The following is a 12,974-nucleotide window of genomic DNA, read 5'->3' as shown; positions in this document are numbered from 1 at the left end:
GTATGGAACGAGCTGCTGGAGGAGGTAGTTGAGGCAGGTAGTATCGCAACGTTTAAGAAACATTTGGACAGGTACAGGTTTAGAAGGATATGGGCCAAATGCAAGCAGGTGGGACTAGTGTAGATGGGACATGTTGGTCGGGGTGTGGGCAAGTTGGGCCGAAGGACCTGTTTCCGCACTGTATGACTCGATGACTCTCTATCTAGGCAAACACCCCAGTGCTGGACTGAGGGAGTCACAGAGCGTAAGCACTGTTGTTATCGGTCTGATGAAGCTTTCAGGTGAGGTTAATCGGGCCTCTCTGTTCCACAACACTTTGAAGTAATAAATGCTGGATTTGCCAGTGATGCTCGCATGTCAAATATTATGAACGATAAAGAGCAAGAAAATTACATTGCGTGTTCTGGCCACTGTATATCCTTCAGCTGAAATGACTAAAAACCCGATTAGTTAGTAATTATCTCACCGCTTTTTGTGGGTGCTTGCTGACAAGACTCAAGAGTGTTTTATTGCCATATACAAAAAGAGAGAACAAAGGGGGAGGGAGAGGGGGTGGAGAACAAAGGGGGACCTGGCGCAGTGGGTACCTTGTAATTTTGTCAGCGCCCTTTATGTGGCGACTATTTGTATACCTTGGGTGTGCAAGTAAAGAATTTCACTGTGACTTGTCATTCATTCATTCATTCATTCATTTATTTGTCCCTGACAGAACAATGACATTACGTTAGACCTGTGACTACGCATTGGGTCAAAATGCAGCGCAGGGTGTACCGAAGGGGATGAGGGAGACGCTATATAAATGCGGATCTTTCCTCACTTCAGCGATGACAACTCTTGGTAAAACAGGCAATTCAGAGTCAACCAACAATCTGCTGGAGGAAGTCAATGGTGTCGTAGCATCTCTAGTGGGGTCGGGGGAAGAGCGAGATTGTCTACGATTTAGTTTGATGTCCCAATGCAGGGTCTCGACCCAAAACCTGGGCAGATCCTCTTGTGGTGAGAGAGCCTGTGTGAAGATGCTACGTAGATTGGCAAAGTCCCTCACCTCTGCATTGTCCCGACGAGCGGTCTAGGCGATAGCCATCGGAGCACTGCTAGAAACGAAGAAGACAAAGCAATCTCTTCATTAAACACACAAGGCACAGTCGACATACAGGTAGGTCCCCACTTGCCTGTGTCTTATATTGAATCGACCGCATGTCCCCAGGCAAACTCCCCACTCCCAGGTTACGATTCAATAGTCAACAGTGTTTTATTTGTCACATACGCAACTGCACAGTGAAATTCAATTTGCATATATTGCATATGCGGGCACCACCATGTTTTGGCGCCATTAATCAAAGTCCAAAGTCCGGTCGGCCCCTGCACACGATGTACTGGGGCAGTTCCCATGAACCGACATCCCTTTCTTGTCCAAAATACTGTCATTCAGGTATTTAGTTTGATTTGGTTTTGTTTTGTTTATTATTGTCGCTTGTACTGAGGTAGAGTGAAAAGGTTTTTTGTTGCGTGCTAACCAGTCAGCGGAAAGATTACACATGATTACAATCAAGCCGTCCACAGTGCACAGACACAGCATAAAGGACATACCACTTAGTGCAAGGTACAGTTCAGCAAAGTCCGATTAAGAATATACAGTATGAGGGTCTCCAATGAGGTAGATGGGAGGTCAGGGCCGCTCGCTAGTTGATAATAGGATGGTTCAGTTGCCTGGTAACAGCTGGGAAGCAACTCTAGGAATGCATTATCAAACTTCTGTATCTCTTGCCTTCTTTAGTCATCTCCGTGTAGATGCACAGAGTCTCTTGCCCCAGAGTAGGTGAATCAAGGACCAGAGGACATAGGTTTAAGGTGAAGGGGATAAGATTTGATTGGAACCCGAGGGGTAACTTTTCCACACATAGAGTGGTGGGCGTATGGAACAAGCTGCCAGAGGAGGTAGTTGAGGCTGGGATTAACCCAACATTTAAGAAACTGTTAGACGGGTACATGGATAGGACAGGTTTGGAGGGATATGGACTAAACATGGGCAGGTGGGACTGGTGTAGCTGGGAGATGTTGGTCGGTGTGGGCAAGTTGGGCTGAAGGGCCCGTTTCCACGCTGTATCACTCTATGACTCGAATTACCGTAGTTGACACTGCAGAATCTGCCTCCTGTGCCAGCCCAGCTCTGATCCACAGCGCTGCCAGTGCTAATGCTGCCAGCATCCTGCAAAGTAATCGACGCACAGAAAATTAAAGGCAGTCTGCGATAACCCAGCCACGCCCACTCAGACGCACATTCCCACTAACTCACCGTCACCGTCACCGTCACCCCCCACCCTACACCACAGAAACAAAAACACAATCCCACCCGGAAAAAAAATTGTTTTAGTTTTAGAGAAACTAAGGGGCGTCACGGGGCCGCAGCGGTAGAAACATAGAAACATAGAAAATAGGTGCAGGAGTAGGCCATTCGGCCCTTCGAGCCTGCGCCGCCATTCAATATGATCATGGCTGATCATCCAACTCAGTATCCCGTACTTGCCTTCTCTCCATACCCCCTGATCCCTTTAGCCACAAGGGCCACATCTAACTCCCTCTTAAATATAGCCAATGAACTGACCTCAACTACCTTCTGTGGCAGAGAATTCCACAGGTTCACCACTCTCTGTGTGAAAAAAAACGTTCTCATCTCGGTCCTAAAAGACTTCCCCCTTATCCTTAAACTGTGACCCCTTGTTCTGGACTTCCCCAACATCGGGAACAATCTTCCTGCATCTAGCCTGTCCAACCCCTTAAGAATTTTGTAAGTTTCTATAAGATCCCCCCTCAATCTTCTAAATTCCAGCGAGTACAAACCAAGTCTATCTATTGCACCTCTGCGAAAAACAAAACTTCTTCCTTGTACCTCTAGCCCAAAACCTTCAATTAGTTTAGTTTAGTTTAGTTTTGAGATACAGGGCGAATACAAGCCCTTCGGCCTATCAAGCCCACGCCGACCAGCGATCCCTGCACCATCCGACACACTAGGGACAAATTACAATCTGTAAGACAATTAACCTACAAATCTGTACATCTTTGGAGTGTGCTAGGAAACCGGAGCACCCGGGGAAAATCCAAGTGGTCACAGGGAGAACGTGAAAACTCCGTACAGACAGCGCCTGTAGTCAGGATCAAACCGGGGATTCCGGAGCTGTAAGGCAGCTACTCTACCGCTGCGCCACTGTGCTGCCAATTCATATCCCGTAGTCCTTAAACTTTTAGATAATAGGGTCATCCTTGCTTTGTGCATTGTGACAGTCTCTCACAGTGCCACTGTAGGTTTAGTATCCACCGAAGTAACGCAAGGATATAACACTGGATTGCACAATGGAAATGTTAAATAATTGTGTTGATGTCTTCGACTATTCCAGATTTTATGTTAAGTCCCAAGAGAAGGCAGCTGGGATTGTTTAGCCCCAGTAATTTAGTCTAAAGTGCTTCCTTAGGTAATTCAATAAAATTTCTTACATCTCTTCTCTCCCACGGAGAATTAATTAAACATGTGGACCCTGGTAGTTTGCATTGGCCAGCAGAAAGCTGGGATCTGAATGTTTCTATTGAAAGTCAGGTTGCCTGAATAGGTCATCTCAGCCGAGTCCATCTTATTCCTGACGTCATGATCCCATCAAAATTTCACAAAGTTGTTGAGGCTAAACAAGAGGCTCAAAGATAAGTTCATAAGTGATAGGAGCGGAATTAGGCCACTCGGCCCATCACGTCTACTCCCCCATATAAATAACCATATAACCATATAACAGTTACAGCACGGAAACAGGCCCGTTCGGCCCTACCAGTCCACGCCGACCACTTTCTCTGACCTAGTCTCATCTACCTGCTCTCAGACCATAACCCTCCAATCCCCTCCCATCCATATACCTATCCAATTTACTCTTAAATAATAAAATCGAGCCTGCCTCCACCACTTCCACCGGAAGCTCATTCCATACAGCCACCACCCTCTGAGTAAAGAAGTTCCCCCTCATGTTACCCCTAAACTTTTGTCCCTTAATTCTGAAGTTATGTTCCCTTGTTGGAATCTTCCCCACTCTCAAAGGGAAAAGCCTACCCACGTCAACTCTGTCCGTCCCTCTTAAAATTTTAAAAACCTCTATCAAGTCCCCCCTCAACCTTCTATGCTCCAAAGAATAAAGACCCAACCTGTTCAACCTCTCTCTGTAGCTTAAGTGCTGAAACCCAGGCAACATTCTAGTAAATCTCCTCTGTACCCTCTCCATTTTGTCGACATCCTTCCTATAATTTGGCGACCAGAACTGCACACCATACTCCAGATTCGGCCTCACCAATGCCCTGTACAATTTTAACATTACATCCCAACTTCTATATTCGATGCTCTGATTTATAAAGGCAAGCATACCAAACGCCTTCTTCACCACCTTATCCACATGAGATTCTATCTTCAGGGAACAATGCACAGTTATTCCCAGATCCCTCTGTTCCACTGCATTCCTCAATTCCCTACCATTTACCCTGTACGTCCTATTTTGATTTGTCCTACCAAAATGCAGCACCTCACACTTATCAGCATTAAACTCCATCTGCCATCTTTCAGCCCACCCTTCCAAAAGGCCCAAGTCTCTCTGTAGACTTTGAAAATCTACTTCATTATTAACTACACCACCTATCTTAGTATCATCTGCATACTTACTAATCCAATTTGCCACACCATCATCCAGATCATTAATGTAAATGACAAACAACAGTGGACCCAACACAGATCCTTGGGGTACTCCACTAGACACTGGCCTCCAACCTGACATACAGTTGTCAACCATTACCCTCTGGTATCTCCCATTCAGCCATTGTTGAATCCATCTTGCAACCTCACTATTAATACCCAACGATTTAACCTTCTTAATCAACCTTCCATGTGGAACCTTGTCAAATGCCTTACTGATGAGGAACCTTGTCAAATGCCCCATTCAATCATGGTGGAATTTATCTCTCCCTCCTAACCCCATTCTCCTCCCCCATACTAATCAAGATGTAGAGTTTATGTTTGTAATGTTTGCATTTACTGCAGTGCATTTTTTCCCCGATTGCCCATAGGAATCCTGGTTGACTGTGGATTTCACCCAGGCCAGAAAACAAAGGTGTTTTTATGCCTTCACTTTTTATATTCAGGATCCTTATCACACACCATCGTACAGTCATAGAGTTAAAAGCATGGAAACAGGCCCTTCGTCCCAACATCCATGTCAACCAAGATGCCCTATCTAAGCTAGTCCCCTTCGCTCGCGTTTGCCCCATATCCTTCTAAACCATTCCTATCCATTTAACAATCCAAAATTATTTTACATGCTGTTATAGTGCCTGCCTTAACCACCTCCTCTGGCAGCTCATTCCATATAATTCACCACCCTCTGAATGAAAAAGTTGCCCCTCAGGTCACCTATTAAATCTATTAATTATATATACTTTCCTCATTGTAATTGAACATTGTATGAGTATGGCACTTGGCCCAAGGAGTTCATGCCGAATTTTAATGCTCCATCTGTGCCTCCTACTGTATTTCCTCATTGAAATCTATCAGTGTAGCCCTCCGTTCCTTCCGCCGTCATCTGTTTGCCCAGTCTGCCCTTAAATGCATCTGTGGCATTCATTGCAATCATTCCCCATGACAGCCAATTTCTATTCTTTGCATTAAGTGTTTACTTAATTCCTTTTTGGAAAATCCTGATAACTATCCAATAGAACATAGAACAGTACAGCACAAGAACAGGCCCTTCGGCCCACAATGATAATGATGTCAAGACCTTCTCTTATCTACCCGCACATAATCCATATTACTGCACTATATTGATGAATTATATTAATGCCCTCCCCCATCATCATCCAGTTTTACCCAGAGTTGGGGGGTATTAATGCCCCCCCCCCCCCCCCCCGGTAGTTGTTGCAGTCTTCTTCAGTAATGAACATTCTTCCACCCACCATTTGCAAACTTTGAAATATAAAGACTATATCATTAGATGCTTAACAATAGAGTACCCACTGATAAAGGACATCTGAAGAGCATTGATCCTTGTGAAACACACAACCTACTCACTGAGTGGAAACCCTTTACAGCGACTCTGTCTGCTTTCTGTCCCAAAGCCAACAAGCAATTTATTCTGCTACTTGTTCCCTGACTCTGGTTTTCCTGCGTTTTGCATTTGATCATTGCGGGATTCAATAATGAAAATCCAGATATATTTCACCGACTGCATTGTCAAAATGTGGTCAGTCCAGGACAGATTGTCGTTGATGCTTACACCTCGAAACGTGAAGCTTTCGCCCATCGCCACTTCAGCACCATTGAGTAAAACTGGAAACGAATGTTAAAGCAAACTACCTGTACGTGTATAGACAATGGACAATCGACAACAGGTGCAGGAGGAAGCCATTCGGCCCTTCGAGCCAGCACCGCCATTCAATGTGATCATGGCTGATCATTCTCAATCAGTACCCCGTTTCTGCCTTCTCCCCATACCCCCTGACTCCGCTATCCTTAAGAGCTCTATCTAGCTCTCTCTTGAATGCATTCAGAGAATTGGCCTCCACTGCCTTCTGAGGCAGAGAATTCCACAGATTCACAACTCTCTGACTGAAAAAGTTTTTCCTCATCTCAGTTCTAAATGACCTACCCCTTAATGTATGTACTTAAAGAGCCTTGACCTTGCTTTGTAAGATTGGATTACAATGGGTAATGTTTCTTTGACTGGTTGAATGGCCTTATCTAGCTAAAATATTATTTGATTCTATGATGTTCACAATGTTGGGGGGGGGGGGGGGGGTCCCAGAACAGGGGCCACAGTCTAAGAATAAAGGGGAGGCCATTTAAAACTGAGGTGAGAAGAAACTTTTTCACCCAGAGAGTTGTGAATTTGTGGAATTCTCTGCCAAAGAGAGCAGTGGAGTCCAATTCGCTGGATGAATTTAAAAGAGAGTTAGACAATAGGCAATAGGTGCAGGAGTAGGCCATTTTGGCCCTTCGAGCCAGCACCACCATTCAATGTGATCATGACTGATCATTCTCAATCAGTACCCCGTTCCTGCCTTCTCCCCATACCTCCTAACTCCGCTATCCTTAAGAGCTCTATCTAGCTCTCTCTTGAATGCATTCAGAGAATTGGCCTCCACTACCTTCTGAGGCAGAGAATTCCACAGATTTACAACTCTCTGACTGAAAAAGTTTTTCTTCATAGAGCTCGAGGGGCTAGTGGAATCACAGGATATGGGGAGAAGGCACGGGTTACTGATTGTGGATGATCAGCCATGATCACAATGAATGGCGGTGCTGGCTCGAAGGGCCAAATGGCCTCCTCTTGCACCTATTTTCTGTGTTTTCTACGATGGAAATCCATTCACAATCGATACCTGGGGAGTTGCGGGAGCTTTTCAAAGTGTTTGTAATTTGGGGTGAAATTGTACATGTTCTTGTACATGTTCTGCTTTCCTAGGATAGATTGCTGACTGTGCCATAGGAATGGCCCTGGTTATTCCTCACTGGACAAACCACAGCATCGGCAGCAAAGGTGAAGGGTTGTTTCAGGAAACCACACTTGGTCCTTCAATGAGATGTTGAAGGAAGAGAGCTTCTGCTTAGCGGCAAGAGGACAACAAGCCGAGCGAGGTGAGGTCTGGGTGGCTTTTTCAACAAATAACTCCAAGCGGAATCCATTAGAGCTTCTACAGATTTGGCGCAGTGGCGGAACGGTAAAGTTGCTGCCTTACAGCACCAGAGACCGGGGCTTGATCCCGATTATGGGTGCTGTCTACATGGAATTTGTATGTTTTCCCTGTGACCAGGTGCTTGGTTTTCTCCGGTTCTCCATAGACTTACAGGTTAATTGGCTTCCATAAATTGTAAATTGTCCCTCGTGTGTCGGATAGTGCTAGTGTACGGTGGGTTGCAGGGTCTGTTTCAATAGACAATAGACAATAGGTGCAGGAGGCCATTCGGCCCTTCGAGCCAGCACCACCATTCAATGTGATCATGGCTGATCATTCTCAATCAGTACCCCGTTCCTGCCTTCTCCCCATACCCCCTGACTCCGCTATCCTTAACAGCTCTATCTAGCTCTCTCTTGAATGCATTCAGAGAATTGGCCTCCACTGCCTTCTGAAGCAGAGGATTCCACGCTGTATCTCTAAAGTATCCGGTTCTCTTGCGCGTATGTACAGTAAGTGGGGAGTGAATTGGCTTGTTCCACAGTACAGCTTCTGCGCCCATTCCACAATCATGGAATATAGAGATGTGTTAACAAAATGGTCATTTAAAATAGGAAGTGCGCGAATAAACATGACTGGGAATCCCTTGCAGCTCATTTATACCAGAGATAGTGCAAGAATTCAAAATAACGCGTACTTCTACGATTTATAAAAGCAGTCAGAAAGGTGATTAGAAGTGGGCTGAGTTAGGAAGGGAAGATTATAGGTTTTTAAAAAGTTTTTAGAGGCACCGCATGGAAACAGGCTCTTCGGCCTACCGAGTCCACGCCGACCAGCGATCTACCTGATACCTGATATAATACACAATAAGAATAATTTACAGAAGTCAATTAACCTGCAAGTTTTTGGAATGCGAGAGGAAACCGGAGCACCCGGAGAAAACCCAAGCGGGTCACAGGGAGAACGTGCAAACTCCGCTCGGACAGCACCTGTAGTCAGGATGTAATCCGGTCTCTGGCGCTGTAGCGCAGCAACTCTACCGCTGCACCGCAGTTAAAATGACAATAACCCTTCAAAGAAGAATGAAGGGGATGGTTCTGAATTAGCATGGGTTGTGGAAAGGAAAGGTAAAGTAAGGTAGCCCAAAGCCACTCAATGAACAGTTGGAGGATGCCACAAAAACGATAGCTCTGATCCGTCAAGGTTTTAAAGTATACAACTCTCAATGTGCAGCAAGTGCTATTCCAAGTAGGGTGACGTTACACTTCTGCCCGTGCCAGGAAGGATACAATGATTGTTAGGGTCCTACAAAATATACCAGAAGGGCTCCTCCAAGCAAAGCCCTTGATCTAGTTCAAGCTGCTGCCCATTGAAGGCCGAGTTCCTCAAGCAGTTTCAGTACAACACCAAGTGCTGGAGTAGCTCAGAAGGCCAAGCAGCATCTCATAGAAACATAGAAAATAGGTGCAGGAGTAGGCCATTCGGCCCTTCGAGCCTGCACCGCCATTCAATATGATCATGGCTGATCATCCAACTCAGTATCCCGTACCTGCCTTCTCTCCACACCCCCTGATCCCTTTAGCCACAAGGGCCACATCTAACTCCCTCTTAAATATAGCCAATGAACTGGCCTCAACTACCTTCTGTGGCAGAGAATTCCACAGATTCACCACTCTCTGTGTGAAAAAAAACTTTCTCATCTCAGTCCTAAAAGACTTCCCCCTTATCCTTAAACTGTGACCCCTTGTTCTGGACTTTCCCAACATCGGGAACAATCTTCCTGCATCTAGTCTGTCCAACCCCTTAAGAATTTTGTAAGTTTCTATAAGATCCCCCCTCAATCTTCTAAATTCCAGCGAGTACAAGCCGAGTCTATCCAGTCTTTCTTCATATGAAAGTCCTGCCATCCCAGGAGGACGTGAATGGACAACCTTTCGGGGTCCTTCTTCAGATCCAAAACGTCACCTGTCCATGTGCTCCAGAGACGCTGCCTGACCCGCAGTTACTCCAGCACTTTGAGTTTCACTCAAGATTCCAGCATCTGCAGTTCCTTGTGTCTCCTCTAGCTGCTCGTTTTTTGCTCCAGATCCCAGCATCTGGTCTCTTGTGTCTCCACGATCTAATTCATCCTGACTTTCCCCAAGTACACATATAAAAGTGTTGAGATAAGTTAGACAATCTTGGGAATCTCAACATATCTTCCATTCACTAATAATCTTTCATCACATAGAAAGATGAAGTTAAAATGAAATATTAACCTAGGTAAAGCGATTCATTATTCAGAATTGTCCAATTTAATGGCAAGGGGCGGCACGGTGGCGCAGCGGTAGAGTTGCTGCCTTACAGCGCCAGAGACCCGAGTACAATCCTGACGAGGGGTGCTGGCCGTACGGAGTTAGTACGTTCTCCCCGTGACCTGTGTGGGTTTTCCCCGGGTGCTCGGTTCCCCCCCACACTGTAAAGGCATACAGGCTTGTGAGGTTAATTGGCTTAGGTAAAAATTGTAAAGTGTCTCTAGTGTGTAGGATAGTCTCCAGTGTACGGGGATCGCTGGTCGGAGGGAACTCAGTGGGCCAAAGAGCCTGTTTCCGCACTGTATCTCTAAACTAAGCCATTTACGGTTTTTAAATAAGAGTTTCCAATGATTTACGGCTGCTGTGTGCCTAAAGTCATTGCAGTGGAAGTTACGGTCATTTGCGCAGAATAATCTTATAACAAAAGCATCAAAAAACCCAAAGGCTTGAACGTTTGTCAAAGCGAAAGGTTCACCGTATTTTGCCTGATAGCTCCTGAATCTGTGACCTCTGTCCACCTGAAAGATAATGGTTGCAGGCACCCAGAAACACCTACACCTACACCTACACCAACACCAACACAAACACCAACAACACCTACACCTACACCAACACTACCTACACCTACACCAACGCCTACGCCTACACCAACACCTACACCAACACCAACACCAACACAAACAACACCTACACCAACACCAACACCTACACCTACACCAACACCAACACCAACACAAACACCAACACCTACACCAACACCTGCACCTACACCAACAACACCTACACCAACACCAACACCTACACCTACACCAACAACACCTACACCAACACCAACACCTACACCTACACCAACAACACCTACACCAACAACACCTACACCTACACCTACACCAACAACACCTACACCAACACCAACACATACACCAACACCTACACCAACACCTATAACACCAACACCTACACCTACACCAACACCAACACCTACACCTACACCAACACCTACACCAACACCAACACCTACACCAACACCTACACCAACACCTACACCAACATCACCTACACCAACACCTACACCTACACCAACACCTACACCAACAACACCTACACCAACACCAACACCTACACCAACACCAACACCAACACCTACACCTACACCAACACCACCTACACCAACACCAACACCTACTTCAACACCACCTACACCTACACCAACACCACCTGCACCTACACCTACACCAATGCCTACGCCTACACCAACACCAACACCAACACCTACACCTACACCAACACCAACACCAACAACACCTACACCTACACCAACACAAACACCAACAACACCTACACCAACACCAACACAAACACCAACAACACTTACACCAACACCTACACCAACACCAACACCTACACCAACACCTACACCAACACCAACACAAACACCAACAACACCTACACCTACACCAACACCTACACCTACACCAACATCTACACCTACACCTACACCTACACCTACACCTACTCAAGTCAAATTTATTTGTCACATACACATACTCGATGTGCAGTGAAATAAAAGTGGCAATGCCTGCGGGTTGTGCACAAAAATAAAAAACTACTACTACTTCAACACCACTTACACCTACACCTACACCAACACCAACACCTACTACTACTACTGCAGGTGCCCTCCAAACCACACACTTTTCCCACTTGAAAAACAGAACATTAATTCCTCGTCGTCACTCAGACAAAGTCCTGGCACTTTCTGCACACCCGCGCTGTGGGAGTAACCTCACGAGAAGGACTGCGGAGATTAAAGATGATCTTCCTTCAGACGAAACAAAGATGCTGATCTTGTCACTAACATCCACCATCCACAAGTAAGTAATACATATATTTTGGCAGCTGGCTTGCAACTTACGATTTTCACCATTAAAACACTATTCAGAGTGATCCATTTGTGTTTGACAGAGGAAATAGACAAATCAGTACATTCAATTTCAATTTTCAATTTAAAAAAACTTTATTGGCATAAGATTACATCATTATATTGCCAAAGTATAGAACATAACATACATATTTAAAATGCATGAATATAAATACAAGTATACAATGCATGGGTAGAAATGCCCCTGTATATATATATATATATATATATATATATATATATATATTTACACCCTGGTTTTGCATCAATTTTCCATCAGTGTTCAATTGTTTTCCACAGAGTTTTAAATTCTGCTGTGGTGATCAGCTGAGCTCCCTGGATTTTATTGTAGCCTTTAACGTGTTAAAACCTACCTGGTCTTCTGTTGCGACTGTTGAGTATTCCTGAAAAGTAGAATCGAGATCCAAAAAACAGCTTTGGACAAACAGTTTGTATTTCCCTTTTCTCTCTCTCTCTCTCTCTCTTAACGAGCCCCTGTCAGCTCTGCAGAGCGACGGGATCTGAACTCGAGAAAAGCAGATGGACCTCCTCCACCCCTTCCCCGGTTTCTGTCCCCCAGATCTCCAACACCCTGATCTCGAAGTGAGCGGCACCTGGCTCCGTCCGAGTCCCCTTCTAATCCAACGTTAAGCCAATTGAGCAAAGAATGCTAAAAATGAACACTTTGCTTTTGAAGCATGAGTAGAAATGCAAATGGGGCCTGTGTGTCGCTGACAGCTGGTTTTCATTACAGAGCACCAGTTGGCGTGGGTTCCCACAACCAGCTTGTGGATCTTGGCAGTTCAGGACTCCACACTTCATCTCTCTGGAAAGGCTGAGACCTTCAGCATGTTTAAACTCCAGAATTTGATGTGTTATTGCTTTTACATGTTAGCTCATGAGACCTGAATTTGTATCAAAATAAAATTAACTGCATTCAAGAGAGAGCTGGATAGAGCTCTTAAGGATAGCAGAGTCAGGGGGTATGGGGAGAAGGCAGGAACGGGGTACTGATTGAGAATGATCAGCCATGATCACATTGAATGGCGGTGCTGGCTCGAAGGGCC

At 45.3% G+C, this 12,974-nt stretch overlaps 1 protein-coding gene across 1 annotated transcript in view; it reads right to left on the bottom strand.

The window, feature by feature from the left end:
* The window catches only part of fbln5 (fibulin 5), an 80,773-nt gene extending 68,192 nt beyond the window's left edge, over positions 1-12,581 (bottom strand). Inside the window, exons 1-3 of the mRNA XM_078407220.1 lie at positions 12,282-12,581; positions 2,128-2,209; positions 1,046-1,094 (exon numbers count right to left, since the gene is read on the bottom strand). Of these exons, the coding sequence (XP_078263346.1) occupies positions 1,046-1,094; positions 2,128-2,208 (130 nt within the window). The 5' untranslated portion in view covers position 2,209; positions 12,282-12,581. The remainder of the gene's footprint in view (positions 1-1,045; positions 1,095-2,127; positions 2,210-12,281) is intronic.
* Between the last annotated feature and the right edge of the window lie 393 nt (positions 12,582-12,974).

Source organism: Rhinoraja longicauda, chromosome 10 (assembly GCF_053455715.1).
Source record: "Rhinoraja longicauda isolate Sanriku21f chromosome 10, sRhiLon1.1, whole genome shotgun sequence".
NCBI classification, from domain to species: Eukaryota; Metazoa; Chordata; class Chondrichthyes; order Rajiformes; family Arhynchobatidae; genus Rhinoraja; species Rhinoraja longicauda.
This window is presented reverse-complemented; position numbering and strand designations above follow the sequence as displayed.